Source organism: Leguminivora glycinivorella, chromosome 3 (assembly GCF_023078275.1).
Source record: "Leguminivora glycinivorella isolate SPB_JAAS2020 chromosome 3, LegGlyc_1.1, whole genome shotgun sequence".
Lineage (NCBI taxonomy): Eukaryota > Metazoa > Arthropoda > Insecta > Lepidoptera > Tortricidae > Leguminivora > Leguminivora glycinivorella.
In genome coordinates, this window is record NC_062973.1 from 20,511,574 (window position 1) to 20,533,230 (window position 21,657).

The 21,657-nt window shown below is 38.2% G+C and overlaps 1 protein-coding gene across 2 annotated transcripts in view; it reads right to left on the bottom strand.

Annotated features, from left to right (window-relative positions):
- Positions 1 to 2,773, bottom strand: part of LOC125224914 (forkhead box protein O) — a 156,191-nt gene extending 153,418 nt beyond the window's left edge. The window contains exon 1 of one of the 2 annotated variants that reach the window (XM_048128432.1): positions 1,860 to 2,773. In XM_048128432.1, coding sequence (XP_047984389.1) covers positions 1,860 to 2,088 — 229 coding nt within the window. In that variant the 5' untranslated portion in view covers positions 2,089 to 2,773. The remainder of the gene's footprint in view (positions 1 to 1,859) is intronic. The other variant, XM_048128431.1, reaches the window with a different exon arrangement.
- Between the last annotated feature and the right edge of the window lie 18,884 nt (positions 2,774 to 21,657).

The window sequence follows — 21,657 nt, forward strand, 5'->3', positions numbered from 1 at the left end:
AGTTCTGTAGGCTAATAAAAATCATTTGTGCGTGATCATTCTCTGTCACTGATCAATTTATAGATTAGATCATTGCCACTGATATAAAATATGGATTTAATTTCTCATTTACTTTTTTTAGTATTAGTAAGCTGATACAAAGTTTGCATCTTTGCAAATAGTTGAATATATACAAACTATTTCAGTAAAACAAGCATACTTCTAGAACAAATAAAAAAAGTCCAATATGATTCAAACTAGAGTTAATTTATTTCATGTTTTTACGCCACGAGAAAATTGACATGGACTCAAAAATTTATCCTTTGATACTTGGTGGTGTTTAAAGTAAAATCATAGGACATTAAACCACTTATGGTATATCAATAATGGGAAAAAGGCAATGACCTTATGCTCTTTATAAGTATCCCTTAGATAAACTTTGGACGTATCAGCAGAGATAAACAGAGACAGTGATGATGAATTGATACGATGCACGTGGACAAGAGCCTCAATCATGACACAGTTGGTACCTATCTATAGAATTGAGAATATTATGATGATATACGGCTACTGACTGAATTTTAACTGACTGTTAGAAATAGGTGGAATTTGTAAAAAAAATATTGACAAGATTCTTGTCAAAGAAGGGCTATAAAATTCAATTCATTAGCTTGGCTCAGTGACCAACTTCGATATTGGCCTCCAAAACGAAGTGCAAACAAAATAAGGACCTTTGTAAGGAAATCTGTTAAATTTTATAAAGGTAGACATTATCAATTTATCACTCTTTCATTCTAAATACTTGTTTAACCAGTGTCAACAAAGTTAATAACATGAGCGCCAATGCATTAGGGTTTGTTATTAAGTTCTGGGAGCGCATAATTATTTTCTAAGTGCGGTCTTTCTGGATTAAAAAAGGAGACATATTGGATATCTAGAGATCAACAGGTAAATTCCTATTATGTAATGATAGTTGTTGGAGAAAATAAACGAAAATGGCATCCAAAAATTATGAAAGAAAATATAAAACACTTTTCAAAGAGTGGACGCAAAACTACATAATTTGATGATGATTCTTTTGAACAAAAAGCAAAAACAAGTATGGAGCACTATACCTGCATTGCTCAATGAAATCTTCAAATATGAAAGAAAAATAAGCATACCGTGCACATTTGCGGTTATAGTTTTCGATATAGCAAAGCTGTATCAGCTATAGATATATATTTTACTGTGTGCGTTGCGTCCACGTTTAGAAGTAAATTAACTCTAGTTCGGAGAAAGTATCGCTGATTGGATCCAACGTAACCCCAGGACCCTTATCAGGAAATCCACAGGAGGCTTCTCGATCGCTTTATTAGAAAACGTTATTACACGTCCAGCAACCAGCAACCCGTGGATTCCTCGCAATGTTCTACAGCAATTGCAATTAGGACTTAATTGGTCAGAATTCAAGAAACGTCGTTTAAGTGATGTTATTTCAGATTAAGGAGATGGTTCTGTATTAGTAATTTGTTTATTCCTAATTATTGAATTCCTTAAGTAGGTAATCTACTGTTTTTAAGTAATTCTTGCGTTATACCTATGCCTACAGTGTTGTGGACGTTACGGTCAACTCAGCAACTGACATTGTGCCACGCAGTTGTCTTCGATAAACTTTTTGCGACCAAACACATTTTATCATGACTCTTCATAGCGCGGCCAACTTGTAAACATGTTATGTTGTGATCATTTTAATATTTCTTTTATCAGTTACGCTACGCATACATTGTAGGAACCTAATAATATGTGGCTCCACTTGCTCCTTGCAAGTTTGTTTTGTTACTGGAGCCGCTAACGCGCGGGCCGACCTAAATAGCGGTGTTTGAGGGCGGAAATGTTACCGGAAAGATTGGTGTTGGAGTTCTTCTTGGAGCCGGCGTCCTCGGGGTCGACGAAGTTGTCGGGGCGCGGCAGCGGCCACGTGTTGGAGCGCGCGCGCGGCTGCGGCTCGAAGCCCACCTCGGCCAGCTCGCCCAGCGGCTCCAGCTCCCCCATGCCCCCCTCGAGCTCCTGCAGCGCCGTCTGCGACGACCACAGGTTAGTATAGCTCCCGCCCGCCTGCAGAGACATCTCCGCCTCTCTACACAGCGGCTCAGTGGAATTTTTCGGTAGCTGTGACGATCCGCACGCTCAGCGGTGCGTGCCGACTTTGGCCGTTAGCATCACAGTGCGCTCTCGTTTCTGATTTTTTTCTATTTCCAGAACGTCGTCGGACCCGAGCTCCAACGGGAGGTTATCTGTCTTCTCGTTATCGGCTCTGTTATTCGAAGCCAATAACATGTGGTATCTCGGTAACGTTCATAAACAGCGCCGTACGCCGAGCGTCGGCCGTCGGGCCGTTCCCGAGAGGTGATTTTCGCTAAATATAAGCGCGGAGCGCGGCGGGGGCGGGGCGTGAACCACGTGAGCTATACGCCGATTTTCCAATTCATCACTGGCGGGCTAGAGGCGCGATAACCTTGTAACGTGGCCCGTAACACCGCGTTTCGTGTCGCCTACGATCGTCACCGGTCCCAATATTTGGCCGCTGCGCAAATTCAGGCGTCCTTCCGAGTTCCGAGCACTTTATAACTTTTTCGCACTGTCAAGAGTTCACTGAGGGTTCGATTAGCACTTTGCACAGTTTGGGGTTTTCATAAACTCGCATCAAAAGTTGTTCGGAAGTGTCCACGCGGTCGGCGATGGTCGCTACTGCGTAATAAGCGGAGTATAGCGCGTGGCGCGGCGGTCGTCCTCGGCCGCGAGCGGTCGCACGTACACTGAACCGTCTGACGGCTGCCGGCGGCGGAGCGCGGAGCCGGGCGCGGAGGCGCGGCGCTCGTGCGAATTCCGCTCGCGACGCGGGACGGGGGATCTAGAAGTGGCGTCGTATGACCGCGCTCGGCCGCGCTCGCCGCCACTCGGCTCGCCTTCGCTCATTAATTTATAGTCCGAATTCTTTCCACAGTTATCGGAGTACAGTGCAGGCGGCGCGGCGTGCGAGCGCCGACGTCACACTTTGTTTACAAACTTTTTAAAATGCGACCTATCACATTACGAGAGCTGCGAGTCGGCAGCATTTCCGCACTCAACTTTACGGCATGCTTTAAAGGGCACATGCAATTCGTGTAAATTCCCGATTGAGAAAGTCTACGTATTTAAAAAAAGTCTACGTAATATACATAACACATGCATCAAACTTAATGTGCTTGTAACTTTATTGTGATGAATGATTGTTTACGTGTGTTATGAAATTATGATTAGGTATTTATTGTACCTGTCTATCAATAAAACTATACAATATACCGAAATTGTTGAAACATATTTTTCATTCATATACTTACATTGATGTCTCTTAATACTTACTTGGATAGCTTCAGGTTTTTTTTTTAATTTGAAAATAATGTATCCCAAAACTTCGTAGACGCTTACGCTACGAGTCGTAGCAGTTAGAATCGATGCGCAAGCGCAACATTACGTGCACGCTACGCATTTGAAAAACTCAATATTAGACACGGTCCTATTCGAATTTTATTATACGCCAAAAAGTTTCTCTTTATATACTTTAACTCACTTTTAGTATATAAATTGTTGCAATTTTGGGGAAATCCTAAGGGTAATATATTAGGGTAAATATTTTTTTATGTGTTTACCATGAATAAACTATTGAATCTGAAATAAAATAAACTAGGAATTTATGTAGAAAATAACTTTTTAATTAACTTTCTATTAAAAAAATACAATAATACGCTAAATAGTAATTCCTAACTGGTAGGGAAATAAACTAACCTTATTATACCACTTATTATAAATTATTATAGCTAGCTCAGTCTATTTACTTAAAAAAAAATACCTAACTTAATATTATATTATATTTAGTATTTGTATATTAAAGTACGAATGAAACTGTGTGGACTACCTTGCAATGTTTAGAGCCGAGATGAAATTTAATGACATGATACTATTAAATGGTATATCACTATACTTCAAAAAATCTTCCATACCTACATAATAAGTTAACTAAATTAAGCCACGTCAAAATTGTTTATAAATAATATTTATTGGAAATTTCGATTCTCAAACCCGGTGGCACTTTGCGTGGGCGCCCATAGCTTTTGTATAATCGTAGTCCAGAAATATCCTTTATTATTATTTAACAGGAAGGAAAAGGAAGCAACGAATATTCTTAATAAAATAAGAATATTCATATACTTAAGTATAAGTAGGTACATATTATGAACTGAGGTAAACATACATTTGCTAACACGTTTTATGTTCAAAATTCGAAGAAAACTTTCTGTCTGTGGCATTGTCAATTGAAAAAACCGGCCAAGAGCGTGTCGGGCCACGCTCAGTGTATATAGGGTTCTGTAGTTCCCGGATTTTTTTCGAAAACTGTTCAACCTGTCAAGTTCAAAATAATTTTCCTAGAAAGTTTTTATAAAGATCTACTTTTGTGATTCTTTTCATATTTTTTAAACTTATGGTTCAAAAGTTAGAGGGGGGACACATTTTTTTTACTTTAGGAGCGATTTTTTCCGAAAATATGAGCATTATCAAAAAATGGTTTTCGTAAACCCCTATTCATTTTTAAATACCTATCCAACAATATAACGTCGCACGTTAGTGTTGAAATGAAAAAAAAAATCACTCCCTACTTTACGTGTAGGGGGGGGGGGTATCCCAATAAAACATTTTTTTGCACTTTTTATTTTTGCACTTTGTCGGCATGATTGATATACATATTGGTAGCAAATTTCAGCTTTTTACTGCTAACGGTTACTGAGATTATCCACGGACAGACAGACATGGCGAAACTATAAGGGTTCCTAGTTGACTACGAAACCCTAACAATCATTTTTTAAATGTAGCCGCATAGGGTTGTGTTTGCCATAAAGATTGCGCCTGTCACAATAATTGGCTTTGAAACTTCATATTTAAGTCGCCGTCTATAGAATTTGTGAACAATGTAAAAAAACCTTGTAGTCAAAATCTCTTTAATTTCCATTCTAACTCATCAGATACTGGCTAAATCCGTCTTATTTAATCAATTCATATCCTCAACCTTTAAAATGATAAAATTGTGCTAGAATATTGATATTTTACATAATGGTTTGTTTACATTGTTGACAATTTCTATTGACAGCGATTTTATACGCTATTATCAAGACATGAAATTAATCTAAGCTTATATAAATCTATATCGATGATTGTTATTCGTAGGTCAGGTTAGTTAGGTATCTTCAAATGGCCGAAGGCCAAACTGCACAGAATAGGAGCCCCGCGTAAGCCCCTCCGTCGATATTACTTTAAAGATATGATAAAACGGAAAAAAAAATATTGTATATATGTAACGTTATCTGGGTAAAGGGGCCTTATTGTCGATGGCGCTTACGTCCCGCGGCGTTGTATTTGCACACGAACATCGCTCATAACGCCGTAAGCGCCATTGACAATAAGGTCCCTTTACCCAGATAACGTTACATATATACAATATTTTTTTTTCCGTTTTATCATATCTTTAAAGTAATATCGACGGAGCACATTTTTTGCTTTTAGACCTGGGGCCCGTTTCTCGAAAGGTACAAGCCTTGTATTACAAGTGTTTTTCCATGACAACCCATACGATTTGACAGTTCGCGCACTTGTAATACAAGGCTTGTACCTTTCGAGAAACGGGCCCCTGGGGCCCGTTTCTCGAAAGGTACAAGCCTCGTATTACAAGTGTGTCTCCATAACAACCCATACGATTTGACAGTTCGCGCACTTGTAATACAAGGCTTGTACCTTTCGAGAAACGGGCCTCTGGGAGCCGTTTCTCGAAAGGTACAAGCCTTGTATTACAAGTGTGTTTCCATGACAACCCATACGATTTGACAGTTCGCGCACTTGTAATACAAGGCTTGTACCTTTCGAGAAACGGGCCCCAGTTGTTACACTTGTTACTAACGACCGGTCTGGCTCAGTCGGTAGTGACCCTGCCTGCTGAGCCGCGGTCCTGGGTTCGAATCCCAGTAAGGGCATTTATTTGTGTGATGAGCACAGATATTTGTTCCTGAGTCATGGATGTTTTCTATGTATATAAGTATGTATTTATCTATTTAAGTATGTATATCGTCGCTTAGCACTCATAGTACAAGCTTTGCTTAGTGTGGGGCTAAGTTGGTCTGTGTAAGGTGTCCCCAATATTTATTTATTTATAACCCGACACATACCGAGGTACGTAACCCTAAAAGTAGCCTTAATTTGTTAGTTAACGCGAACTGAACCCACGGTAATAAATAGTGGACTAAATAAATTGTACTATTAGGGTTCAGTAGGGGAGTGGACGCAATTAAAAAGGTTCTGCAGACGTCCGTGGAGATTTACCGTCTTCAGCTGTGGTTGCGCGCTCGGGCTCTTATACTACCTGTATACCACGAGATAGACCACAGATATAGAAAAAAAAATCAAATAACCTAACCTGACCACAAAATTAATTTAAAAAAAACCCCCACCGCGACACAGTGGACCGATTTTCATAAAACATGGCTAAGAACACTCCCGATTAATTCAGCTTTCAGACAAAAAAAAAAGTAAATCTAAATCGGTTCATCCGTTCGGGAGCTACGATGCCACAGACAGACAGACACGTCAAACTTATAACACCCCGTCGTTTTTGCGTCAGGGGTTAAAAAATAAAAATAATTTATTCAGCAAATAGGCCACAGGGGCACTTTTACACGTACATATTTAGAAAAGATTTAAAATTTAATTGAAATTACAAATGATAATACTAATTAACTCCCGACGCAAAAACGACGGGGTGTTATACGTTTGACGTGTCTGTCTGTCTGTTTGTCTGTCTGTCTGTCTGTCTGTGTGTGTGTCTGTCTGTGGCGTTGTAGCTCCCGAACGGATGAACCGATTTAGATTTAGTTTTTTATGTTTGAAAGCTGATTAGTCGCGAGTGTTCTAAGCCATGTTTCATGAAAATCTGTTGTTAATTTTGTTGTTAGGTTATTGAGCATACAGTTGTCGTTTGTTCATGCGTGGTAACACAGTGATTGGTGCATATTATGAGAAATGTCGTAAAAGCCATGCGTAAAATGCCTATCACAAAAATGATCGGCTCTTTGTCAGGATCGTGTCAAAACCAGTTTAGAACCATGACAAGTTGTCCGATTTCAATCGGGCTCAGGGGTGAGAGTAGTTTAAGTTGATCCTATTCTCGTAACGCCTTCCATACAAAAAAAAATGACGGACACCACCAGTGGCGAAGGCCGGATCAGAGTGGCGGAGGGTCGGGTTTTTCTTTAATATACAGGGTGTAAACCTAATACGGGCGAACCTCTTAACGGTGGTGAGTATAGGACATAAAAATGGAATTAGATAACTTTTAGTTAAAATTGAAATATTCTTTTTATCCATACAAAATAATTCGGCCCGCAACGTAATGGCCGCTGTACACACATGGCCAACAGTTCCACCAACCCCCTTGGCCATGTGTGTAGAGGGCTACTTGGCCGTAAGTTTGCAGTTGGCGCTTGCGCTTGCCGGCCAACCGATTCGTGTCGGTTTTTTGTCCACACATCAAAGGATCTTGGCGCCAATGGCCAACTGCGTTTACACGTTGGCGCTTCATTCAGTTGGTCGTCAGCCGTCAGAGAGGACAGTAGTGATATATTTACGAAAATAATAAGTTTATCTATGCCAATAATAGTGTAGATTTTAGGAAATAAAATAACCTTGCAAATGTTTAATATATTTCCTAAAAAAGATAAATGTTCTTATCAGAATATTCAAAAAATTGTTAATATTGCAAATAATTTAATTTTACTACGGGGTTATTATTTTTTAATATTTTTTTTCTGACAACGTCTATGACCAAGAATTTCCTAGATTTTTTCATTACACGTCCATCTTTCATGAAGAGCCAATGCCAAGTGATTGGTTCGCCAATGTGTAAACAGCGGCTCTTATCTTGGCCAAGGGGTTTCACAAAGGGCTGGTGGAACTGTTGGCCATGTGTGTACAGGGGCCATAATGCAAACACACTCGCGTTAACCGTTCGTTGACAGTTGTCATTGATTGTCATCGCAACCACGTTTGAAAATTGACACGGGTGAAAATTAAAAGTAACTCAAAAACACCTCTTAATTAATGATAACAATATTGAATTATATGCCTGGTTTTGGCCCTTATTAGGTTTACGCGCTGGATGAGTATCTTTATCTTAAAAATATATAGACTACTTAAAAACACAAATTAAAATATTTATTAAAAATAATTTGATTTGTTCCCATAGTTAAAAAAAAATGCTACAGGATTTTAATGCTACATTTCAAATTGAGTTAAGTTTCATTTGTTCGAAAATTTTTAGAGACAAAAGAAATGCTTCTTTATTTATTCACATGAAAAAAAAAACAAAACATATTACGTCTACAAAAGAATAGTAATATTGCAAACTAAACTTTGTTATCTAGCGACCTCTGTGAAAACATTCTAACCCTACATACCTTAGCAATAACGTTCTTACGTTTTAAACCAGGTGGTTCCGGAAAATGCTAACAGATGTCGCTATTCGCGGAGCCAAGTACGTGTTCCCGTAGCGCGAATAGATGGCGCTTTAGCCCCGACCTACGTCACATAACACTATAGTATCTCTGCTAAACCTCTCGCAGAATTGTGGAAATCGGGAAAAGCCACCCTGGATACCGTTCAGTCGGTTCGAGACACTCGGAGTGCGAACTACCCTCCAATTTTAACCGGAGAAAATCCATACTATAATATTTTTGATTTTTCACAGGACATATTTTTGTTTTAAATTGTACTAAGTAAAAATGATTATTTAAGTTTTGGTTGAGTTTTAAGGTGAATTTGTTAGTTGTGTTGTGAGAAAAACTTTGAAACTATTTGATATTAATCAGAGGGAATTTCCGAAGTCGTTCGCGAGATAGAATGATCGGTAAGTAAAACTTATGGGACATTTCACACGTGCTTTTATTGTCGACAAGGCAATACCAAGTATCCTTTGGGATAAGTACTGATAAAAGTAGGAAAGGTATTCATTCCAAGCAGAAACAAAGAAATAATTCAAGAGAGACCGAACTGTTGCTTGTCTTTGCGAGTTTTGAGACACTCGAACAACTGTGAATTTTGTGATTTAGGTCACATAACATATTCAAGCTACCCTTTTCAAGTTTCTTGAATTTATTAGATGCGATGTGCGGCGCTTTACAGTGATATATGTAGGTAGGTATTTGGAACGCGTAGATTGCGTAAATTGCCGCTTAATGTAATGACTTTTACAATTACAATTGAAATTCGCAACAATATAACATTTGATATTACGAGTAAAAAAATATATTTGTAGCTTTTCAGGTGTAAAAGGTTTCAAATTTAATAATACTAATAATGTCGTTTTCATCAGATTTTCCAATAGTAATTCTGTTCTTTGACGACCGGTCTGACCTACTGGTTGGAACCCTGTCTGTCATGGATTCGAATCCCGGAAAGGGCATTTATTTATGATATAAGCTCAGATTTTTGTTTCATGTTTTCTATGTACGCACAGCATAAGCTTTCTTGATCTTACCGTGGGGCTTAGTCAATCTGTGTAAGGAAGTCCTGTAATATTTATGTACTTATCTAATTGTCCTATGTACAAAAAAACATAAAGAGTTATGAAATGCGTCATTCTTTTACACCTAAAGGATTGTATTAATTTCTAAACGGACTATCTTCAACGTAAAGTTTTTAACAAACAAGAGATAGCTCCCAGTTGTATCGTAGCTATAAAGTTGACAAAAGAAGCAAGTCAAATTTATTACACCAATTCTTCGTGGGGGTCAAACCTCGTTGGGAACCTAGATAAGAAGGGCGAACCTTTACATCTTTATTACATTTTTATGTCTTCATTCAGTGCCCAGGTTTTTACGAGTTCAAAAGAACGTTTTTACTGCACTAAGGTACGCATTTTCTTTGCCGTGCAATGGGGAAAATACAAATCATGAGGTGTAAATGCTTTGAAGTTTAAACTTGCGCTTTTAGCATGAAATTTTTTACTTTATTGAGTTATAGTTAGATTAATAAAATGAATTAATAAATTCTTGTCATTAGAAAGGTCAAACTCTATTTGTAATAATCAAAGTAATATTAAAATTAAATGTCATATACAAAGAAAAAGTGACCAAGGCCTCCAAGTGTTCCGAGCTGGAATCGAACCAGCGTACTCCGTTTACCGGACGGATGCCTGAAACACTCGGCCATCGGTACACGAAGGCAAGGTCGAAATCTGATATTTAGGGCCACTTGCACCAACGAGAATGGTGGGTTAACCCGAGAGTTAACCCACCATTTTATATGGAATTTGACAGATGACAGTCCACTAACCCTTTTTTTTTTTGTTAAGGGGGGGAAAATGCGTTCCGCATACCACTAGGGTGCGAGGGGGGACCCTAGTGGATATGTGGGATTCCCGTATTGGCTAATGGGCCACGGTATACCCACTAAAACCCCCCCCCCACATGCCACCTCGCCGCCTTGTTGGCGGGGTTACCGGAACACTTACGCTCACAACGGCGACCCCGCCGGCGGCAGCCGCCCACTTGCAGCTCCTCCGTGGATGCCCAACGGCCCTCCACAATGAGTGCGCCAGATGACAGGGCGCACCCTCCTCCTCGGCCACTTATGGGTACAGTGACGGACCCCCTCGAGTCCGCCACAAAGAGGCCATGGGCGCCAGAAGAGTTCCGGCGCCCGGCGGTGGAGCCCACTAACCCTGAGTTAAGTGGTCGGTGTAAGTGGGCCTTACTAAAATACAACTCAAAATATTTTTTTTAGAAAATAATTTAATTTGTTCTTAGAGTGCAAAGTAATATTCTTAACAATAATCTTCACCTTCATTGAAGTATATTATTCTTTTATTATTTTCTTTGTTCTCTTTATCACTACCGGCATATCTCGGACACTGGCGATTAAATATATGAAAGAGGCGCGTTCCTAGCACATAGTCAAGCTCGTGTAGGCGAACGCGTACCATGCTTGTATGAGTGAGATATGACAGGTTGACTGTTAGCGTTTTTGACAGGCGGTAACTTTGAGGTAACCGAAATGGGGTGAGCGGCACTTTCAGCGGGGAGCGGGAGTGGCCATACTGTACGATAGTACTTTTTATTATAGTACTCTTTATTCGTTGATCGGGTCGCCACCTTCCCGAATGAAGGTTGAGGGAGGCGATGGCTGAGATGCGCGCCATATTCGTGAACGGGTGCTGTTTGTGAAGACCGGTCTGTTTCAGCTAATAGGGGCTATGCTATTCTATGTAACATTAATTTTTAATGAGATTACGTTAAGGCACTCTGTTCGGACCTTGTTTGTTTATTTTCTTTCTGACTCTTGGAGACCATATACATCTCCAAGGAAAAAAGTAGATTAAGTATATATATATATATTTTTTTTTTCCTTTGCTTAAGACAACAAGAGTCTTTTACAACTCTAAAGTTATTTTAGTTATTCGTTTTTTTTCTTCATGTATAATTTTTTTAGATGTACTTTGACACTTAGAGACGCTATACATCTGTAACATCTCTTATTAATAATCATAATAGCTTTGTACTTTATATAATTTCTTGTGTTAATATTTTTTTTTTTATATATACTTTTGCTTATTAAATTGTATCTTGTTTTTTTAATGCATGTTAATTATAAGATGTAATGTTTTGAAAAGAAGTGGCCCGCCGAGTTTCTTGCCGGTCCCATAGTGGATACCCTCCTCCAACTGAGGGGGGACTGAAATCTTCTCGAGGCTGAGGCGTAGGGTTAGAGCCGGCGTAGTTTTATTTGACGTTCATAAGCGCATTGTAATATGCCTACTTGGAAAATAAATATTTCATTTCATTTCATTATACTGTGCTACCGGTTTATATAAATACGATTATTTAAATACAAAATAAATATATAATCTTTCCCCAGTTCCCATCTATAGAGATTTTTCTATCCATGACTATCAGAACAGAACTGAGGTTCGCTTCCTTATCACGAAATCGTAGCAAAAATATAATAAACGAGAAAATAAACAACACACTTTACTTCTCCGTAACACATCTAAAACAAAGCATTGTACTGTATACGTATGATACTCTTATTGGGATACCCATAACTTTATCAAGGATATGAAAAGGCTGGGACTAGGGATGTGCCGTGAAATAAATAATGGAGCCTTATAGCCTCCTCTCATGCATGAGAGGGCTCGGGCTATACTCGTATAGCCCCCACGCTAGATAGCCTAAAGCGTAGTAGGAAAATTATTTTCGAAAATGAGTACAGTCGGCCAAGAAAGTGGTCTACCACTTTTGACAAAAGTTTCTGCGAGCTCTAACGATCGCTAAGGCCGACTTGACATATGGCATGACGTAAGTATCATATATAGAGAGAGCAATTGTTACTGACATAATATTATTGCAAGGGGAAATCGACCTTGTTGTCTTATGACGTTCAAACGAACCTCAACCGTAGGGTGGTAAACCACATTTTTGGTCGACTGTACCTAAAACCGCCTGTTGCTACCTAAGTATATGTTTAATGTCTGCTCTTTGTATTATGTTATCCTTGTGGTGCAATAAAGAATATTTACTTATTTACTTACTTAAATATAAAGAGTAAGGGCCAGTTGCATCAACCACATTTGACACCACATCATCGTCGCTCAGCAGACGAACTTCCCATACAATAGAATTTAACGAACGCTTTAATGGTGACAGACGGTTTGATGCAACCGGCCCTAAATGGGAAAGTAAATTGTGGCAAATTGTGACAGTAGTAGTAGTAATCACTTTGTGTAGGTACAACAGATTCATATACAGTTTAAAGATTTAGAGTTTAAAGTTAAAAAGGTTTAGAGTTTCAGATTTAAAGAGGTTTGTTGGCATTTTCTGCAATCCCGAATTTTATGCACTTTTTATAGTTTACATACGTAGAGGTCATTATTTGAGAAACCAGGATAATGTTCTAAGTAATAAAGAGAAAAATAATTATGCAAATATAAACTAATGAAAAGGTTGTTACGTCGAATTAAAAAAAATGCTTAATAAATATAATATTCTTTGAGGATACAAGTATAATAGGTACCGTTTGGATAATATTACCGTTTACCAATTACGGCACATCACTAGACTGAACTTCACCTTGTTTGCTCAAAGCTCGATGTGGCACCGCTTTCTGACATTCAATATCAGGGTAAGCCACAGAATATTTCTCCGACGACAAAATCTCATTACGGTCCTTTTGAAGAGAATTTTTATGATTAGGGACGAAACCTCCGAACGGTGAGCGTCAGCCCGGTGGCGGCAGTGATAAGCTCACCGGTATGTTTTGTTAACTTTTATTTTGTTTCACCTGTCCCGTCGTCTGATACTACAGATTTAAACCGGCAAGTAAATTGTATTAATTGAATGAGTTAATTGTTATTCTTTTGAGAATAAAGATTTTTTTAAACTGAATTAAATTTTGACACAACCCTCGGTTTTTGGTGAACAAACTCGGGATGACGACGGGAGTAAAAAATGATTTTGCTCCGAGTCCTTTATTAAATTGTACACTATTACTATCGACATCCATACAAACAATTTTTGAATTAGAATTACCCCGATTACTACAGTACATGTTTTTACTCGTCGAACGGTTCTTAAAAAAAATAAAAAATAATAAAAACGGAAACTTAAGAAAAAATAATAATTTTAGTGTAGGTATATTAAGTACCTATAATCTCTGCCGTTATCCGGGCTTTGCTTATGAAGTGCAATTTTTTTTAAAGTTTTGCATAGGTACCCTGATAATGATAACGCCTATTTACATAATGTAAGTCGGGTGACAAGGTAATATAAAGATACTAACGGAGGTTTTATTGCTTAGCTTGTATCACGAATTTATATTTTTTGATAGAACCTTATTATAAGATTCGATTAGATTAGATTAATTTATTTCTCATTGAAAATGTACATTGAATTTTACATGTCAGAATAAAATAAAATGCATTTTCACTAAAAGATCGTTGCTACACAATATCAAGATAATACATTATAATAGTCTAAAATCTAAATGATTAAATGTCAATAGGAAAGCTCAGTATACAGGAAAAAAAAGCATAGGTATTTTAAAAGCATAATTCCTTTCTTTGAATTGAAATTGGAAGATACAATGCGAAAGCGATTTCGCCGTGCTGTATTGAACAAATTTTTCTCGTAAAAAATATTGTCATTTGTTTTATTGAACGATTTTACAGATAACGTCACGCAAAACCCAATTTCCGTGATAGGTACCCATCGAAACCTAGCTATCATCCATCAGTACTGTAAGCGTGGATAAATTCTTTCGAACTCATAATCTGATATTGAGAACGGTATGCCAGACAAGAGGTGTTTGTTCCAACAAAAAGTCAATATTCTAAGTCCAAGACCGGTTTTTAGAGGCTTGAAATACGTAGGAGTAGGTATTCTAATAATTTAATTGTCATAAAAAAAATTGAAGGAAAAAAGCAAATAAACAACACTTGTTTACAAAAACATTTTATCTTTTTTTTTATTTTAGCCGTCCGTCCCTTTGAACGTATTATCCGTCGCAAAAACATACTTTTTCTCGTATTGTAATAAATTGTACAAAAAGGGCACATCAGTAACGTGTATACAAATCCGTTCAGAGCATATACTTAATATACCCTTTGATAGGGATATCCTTTTATCTTAAGCCACTAACCTGCGAGGGACCGGTACCCAACGAAACCTGGATTACTGTACCTTTCCCTTTGTGATTGCTATGTAAGTGTGTGGGTACTGGGTAAGCCTGTTACTTTTATTGCATATGGAAATGGTAAAGTGGTGGACTACATAAGACAGCGTCTTTAGTATACACAAACCGTAACGGAAAACCGGTCATCATTGTCATCAAATCTGCGTGAGTTCACAGATGATATACATATTATGATAATTATAGTACCTAGGCAACCGAGCATCGCTCTGAGTTCTATTTTATTATAAAAAGAGCGCATAAAATTTCGAAGAAGAATACCCCCACATAACAAATTTCAGCGAAATCGTTTGAGCTGTTTATATATCAGAATTGCTCGTTCAATGTACTTTCCTTTTTGAAAAACTTTCGAACGGCACTTAATCTACAGTTGTTTTTGTCAGAGTCACTGTCGTCTGTCGGCAGCGTTCTTACTTTTAATGGAAAACGTTCGAGCGGCTAATCCTTCGATATCCGGGTTTTTCTCTCAGTTGCAAATTCAAACCTTGCGAAAGCTTTTAAAGACTTGTTTGACGAACACATTTCGATGACTATACTAGTCGTTATAATGTTTCTATATTATTTTCTTTCTCTGCCTTAGTCTTAATTATTTGATGCACTAGCAGCTGATAGCTGATGCGTGTATATCACTGCACTTGTTTTTAAGTTCCTTCTCTTCCTTGCCGTAGTCTTAGTATTAAATCCTAGTGGAGCGGTGTACATACATACTACATAAGGGATACGCAGAGCACATGAAACTACTCAAGTTTCAGTGCCACTCTTGGCAAATAAGAGTTTGAAAGAAAAGAAAACGAAATTGTGAAATTGCAGTGCAGGTTGCCAGCCTCTTGCATACGTCACAATAGGCTAGGTTCCTATACTTAAAATAAAATATTTTTTCTACTCCCGAACTGTTATTCGTCATTTACAGGGTCGTACATAGATCTTTAAAACCCTACATAAAAGTCTATTCCCCAAGGCCAGCGTCCGCCGGCTTTCCGCGCATGCGCAGAGTATCGAAAAAACTGAAAACGCATTGTTTGGCTTTGTAACCATGGCAACGTATTATTATAACGATACTGCGCGCGTGCGCGGGAAGGCTTTGGAGAGCTGAGCTGACAATGCAAATCTTTGCGTCAAAATACAGGAAATAGTGTGAATGTCACGAAAGTTATTCAAGAAAACCATTAAAAACTAAGACCATGGTCGTAGAAAAAGTATTGTATGCAACGGTGTTTAACTGTGTCAAAAAATACAGTAGTAGACAGTAGTTATGTTTAAACATAACTTCTATTTAATAAGTCAAAGAGAAAGATATAAACTGCTCAGTATTTCATAGTAATTCCATATTAGCAAATCGTTTTGACAGTTCTTAAAAAGAAGCTGATTTGACTAGTAGAAAACTAGCCTAACATTTGTATAACTGAGGTAATTAATAACACTATCAGCCTAAGCTGCTTGTTTTCATTTTTTTATTATTTATTTAGAAGTAATTAAAACATTTTTTAAACAAAGGAAAACAGTAGTATCAAATAAACGGACAGTATACGGTACTGTCCGTCCATCCATCTATCTTGGTACGTCCATCTTTTTACTGTTTTTAAATTTTACATTGCTATTGGCTCAAAATATGGAAAAAACAATCAAACTAATTTAGCACTCGAACTAAATACATATAAAACACACACATTCCAACCAACTATTCCACCATTCAAAACCATTCTATCACTGACTGAGTGAGTGAATGAGTGAGTGACTGAGTTGCGCATCGTAACACTGACTGAATGTTATGCGCTGAGTGAGCGGCATTTAACACAACGTAGCACTGACTGAATGTTACGCGCTGTCAGTTGGAAGTCGCATTTCAAGTATCGCGAGGTCTTTTGATCCTGATAGAAGAAAAAAAAAATCTCCTATTAGGATTGAAAGAGCTCGCGATTCTGAGTGGAAACCACATTAAAATTTCCAAATCCAAAAAAAAAGTGGGGTGGACAACTTTGAAAAATATGGCCCTGTTGCACCATGCAATCACGAAAAGGTATCGACACTATCGCCACACCTCGGACACTGGTGATCAAATATATGAAAGAGGCGTGTTCCTAGCACACAGTCTAAGCTCGTGTAGGTGAACGCGGACTATGCTTGTATGAGTGGAATATGACAGGTCGAGGTTCGCGTTTTTGACAGGCGGTAACTGTGAGGTAACCGAGAGGGGGTGGGAGGCACTTTCAGCGGGGAGCGGGAGTGGCCATACTGTACGATAGTACTCTTTATTATACTGTGCTATCGCAGTATCTCACTGTAAAAGCACCTAAGCTTCGCTCACACGAAGGTGAGTTGCACGGCCGCGTAACTTGGATAATGGGCGCAGTCGGCCGGTGTCAGATGATACGATGGGCGTTATGTAACGCCTTAGGCCGGTGTGCAAGGGGCAGCTTATCACTACATTGTGATCTTAAGGTGCTGTTACACGGGCAACACAATTGCCAGCAATTCACAACTACTATACATTGTACTTTTAGATTTTAAAAAAAGTGTAAACAAACCCGAGGTGTCAAATTTGAGGGTTGGTTATCAGGTAACGTTTGGTTCCTCTAAATTTTTCCCTATTTAAAAATAATTGAGCTCACTACTATTTTTCACTTCATTCCACTAACATGTACCTAGGTAATTTCGCTTAATTTGACCGAATGTATACATCTTCACGAATACAAACATACTATTTGTATCAAATTTAAAGAATATTAAAAAAATAATACTCTTCTCAAACATGGTATGAAATATTGATGTTATGTGCCTTATAATTGGCAGCGAAGTATGACGTTGCAGGTGCGGCTAGGACGATTGATAGATAATGGAATTTCATACAAACCTTGCAAGCCAAGGCCGGCAAAGTCCTCTTTTTTAATTTCCAAACACAGATAATTGTGACATAACATCCAGGTATTTAGCCAATTAAAAAAAAACTATAAGGGGCTTTATAGACGTGCCGACTGCAACTAGTACGGGCCCTAGACAATATTTGATTTTGGGTGCGTTTTCATACAAAAAAAAAATCGTTTTTTTTTTGAATTTTTTTTTAACTTTTTGTTTTTTTATAAGCGTATACGGGGTATCAAAGGGGAACGAAAATTCGATTATTTTTGCGCTACGACGCACCGTTTAACAGATACAGCCATCCAAAGTTACTATTTTCAGTAGACTTTATTTATTTCATACCATGTTTGAGAAAAGCACTATACATACCTCGGCGGGAAATGGGGTTGCCCGCCTCAGACCTATCCGTCTATATGTCTTTGGCCGGCAACCCCCTTTGTCCCGGCCTCTGTAGTAATGTACTATTTTTTCAGTAAATCATCAACAAATAATTACCCAATTTTGCATCGGCTCAAAGGTCGTTTCGTCACAGGCGTTTACTGTGTCGTACGCTACTAGGTGCAGAAGTCATATAATTTTTGCTTCTTACTCTTATAATACCTAGTTAAAATATCGAAAAAATCAGACTTAGGCTTAGCTATGGATAGTACCGATTATTGTAAAAATATTTTCCATAATGTCAATATATAGGGAGCCGAATGAGTAGGTACTGATGTTTGTACGGAGAACCGATCGACCCCTTTCCTCTTTATGCTTGCTTGCTACTCACTCAGATCAAAGAGGATCGAGTATTATAGAGATAGAGAGTTACTGTCGAAGTAAAATGTGTAATCACAGTGCATATACTGCCATCTCTTGACACAGGCTTAAAACTTTTGAACCTCAGTTTTGACAATTATTCATATTCTTAGCTTGATATGTGTTAAAATGTCAAATATTAATATTAGCGCCATCTAGTTGAGCGTACCCCAAAGGTGTAATGCCATCTAGGCCAGCGTACCTTTTTCCGTATGGTACTGAGGTACGTTTTTTTCTTAGACTATCTGTCTATACGGAGTTATATATGTCTTTGCTAAGATGAAGTGTGCATCACTGACCACCCAAGGGGCCCTATTTCACGCGGTGCGGACGGTGATAAGACGGTTGGTCGGCCGGGATATTAGTCATACTCGAGGGTCTTTTCATCACAGGCGTTTATTGTCTTCGTATCTACAGTGCTGGGTCTACCTATATAATTTTGCTAGAACTTTGCTGTATGGCATAAATGGTAGAACGATTTCATCTGAATGGCTAAAGTAATTAAAACTTTTTAATTTATTTATAATATTTAATTTATTAGGTTCTATAAAATTGTGATGACGTGTTTGCGTAAAGGTATGACCGATAAATCGTTCTTTGACCGGAGAAAAGATAAAATATAGTTAATTTAGGCTTGTAGTGAATCTGTGAATAAAGAGGTAAGTAAGTACCAGAAACTGCTTCATCATCATACCGTGCCAAACATTTTCCTGGTTTGTACAACGCTGATAAACATGAAATAGACCATTTTTGAAGCAGTTCACGGTGTATCTTCTATAAGAATGTGTACGAGACTGCCATTTCGACGGCGTTGGGCATATCGCTGGCAACCAGGCCCTATTTCACGGCAATAAAACGAGCGGTCGACCGGCGTGACATTAGTTATCCTTGGAGGCTATTCTCGCGAAGGATCCTTGTTGTTTGTGCCATTACAGTCACAATTATACGTATTATAGAATAGACATACAGTTTGTTACCAGCAAGATTTGTCTCGGTTTCGCGACAAAACCAAAGACAATATGAAATCGCTAGACCTAATATTTCAGATGTAAAGACTATAGTGGACTTCGTGTAAGTTAAATTCATAAGTACTTAGTACATTAAGTCCTATACATGCCGAGTGCATAAGCAAATAATGTTGATAGTGATTAATGTAAGTGAGCGTGTGGGTGGATATGTAGGTATATGTTGCATATTTGACATCATCCCATCATCATCATCCGTCCCGCGTCTTCAGCTTGGTTTTTGTCAGCAAATAGATTTGTGCTTGCAGCATCCGAAAACCTAAGTTTGCTGCCGTATGTTTTTAATTACATTATAAATATTATGACTGACTGAAACTGCTATCTTCCCAGACGTATCCATCGACGGCGACATCCTGGCATGCTTTAAATTTTTAATTACTTACTATTATTTATAAAAAAAAAGAGCGATTTGCTTAGGCTAAATCGTTACGTGCATGAACACGAGCGTGAAAAATTCGATCACACTCACGGCAGTACAGTTGACCAGACGTGTTGTATGTCATACACGTAGGAGGGCTTAGGTCTTTCCTTACGTAATTGGCGTTTTGTGTCTAATGTAGTGAGGCGATTTTCCTCAAACAATTTGATGGATTCGAAGATGGTAGACCGCCAAGATGACCGGTTAACAGCGAGCTCCTCCCAACGTGCAGGAGCCTAATTATAATATGTAAACGACTGTTGCTGGTAAAATTTGACCATTTATCAGCAAATCTAACGGCATTGCATACATCAGTAACCCAATGCCCTAACAGTCTCTATTTCAGGGCGGTGATAAAGTGGCCGGTCGACGAGCCACATTAGCTATCCTCATGGGCCACTCCACCCAGCCGTGAAATGCACTCTCGAGCCATTTATTTTACAGCTATCTGAGTAAATACTGGTTGTGTTTGCCGTCTGTTAACTTCGGCATTTATCGAAGCACATATCTTCGATAAATGCCGAAGTTAACAGACGGCAAATACAAGCAGTATTTACTCAGATAGGTGTAAAATAAATGGCTCGGGAGTGCATTTCACGGCTGGGTGGAGTGGCCCATGAGGATAGCTAATGGTAAATTTCATGGCCTCTGTATTGCATAATTCGTGTAAGCAGAGTTCCTGATGACTGTATTTGAATGATTTTCCCGTCTTGATTACTTTGACAACTTTTAGTATATATGGGTGTGACCGTATACACGGTGTAACATGAGGAAACCGAATAATTTTAACAGCGTATTCCTCATCATATTTGAAGAGTAAAATGTCATATAAACTTAAAAAATAACAATTACTTATTATTTCTCAGAGCAAAACGCTTTTTGATGGCGTTGATGTCGTTATCGGACATAATCTAACTATCCTCGTTGATAGAAATTAAAAAGAAACTAGTGACTCATTGCATAAAAGTATTTTTTTTGGAAAAGAAAATATTTTAATTTTATTTAAAGTGTAAATTTTTTAAATAACTTTTACAGTTTTTGTGAAAATACATTCAATAAAACGAAAAAAAAAACAATTACTGGCAAAAATTTTTTTTTGCTATGACGCCATAAATTTTATCTTTATTTTGCCTTCAGAAATGCGTAGTTAAAATCATTCGATTTCCTCATGGTGCACCGTGATACAGGTACTCGCAGAGTGCCAAAGTGTCAAACCACTTAAACTAAGAACTGAGAAGAAACTTATTAGAATGTATGTATGGCTCAGCACTGAGTGAGTCCGGTGGGCATACTTGTTGGGTCGAACCGTATCTTGAAAAGCTTCCCTTATTCTTACATTTCGTGAAATAAAACTATGGAAACGGATTATATCGCGTATAATGAATTTACAATTCATCCCGACGTTACGAACACTTTAGTTTTATTACATGAATAACTATCGCGGTAACCGAAGACAATCTTAGATTTCGTGTTTTACTTAACTGTGTGTACCTACGTCTCTAAGAATATTTGTTCATAATTAATTAATTAATATTTGTTCAATCCATACTAAGATTATAAATGGGAAAGAGTGTGTTTGTTTGTCCGTCTTTCACGGCAAAACGGAGCGACGAATTGACGTGATTTTTTAGGTGGAGATAGTTGAAGGGATGGAGAGTGACATAGGGTACTTTTAGCCTCTTTCTAACCCCCCACTTCCCTAAAATGAAGATTGGAAAGTTGTATGGAGTATTCCAGCGAAGCCGTGGGCTAAAGCTAGTTATTTTATAAAAGCTTATA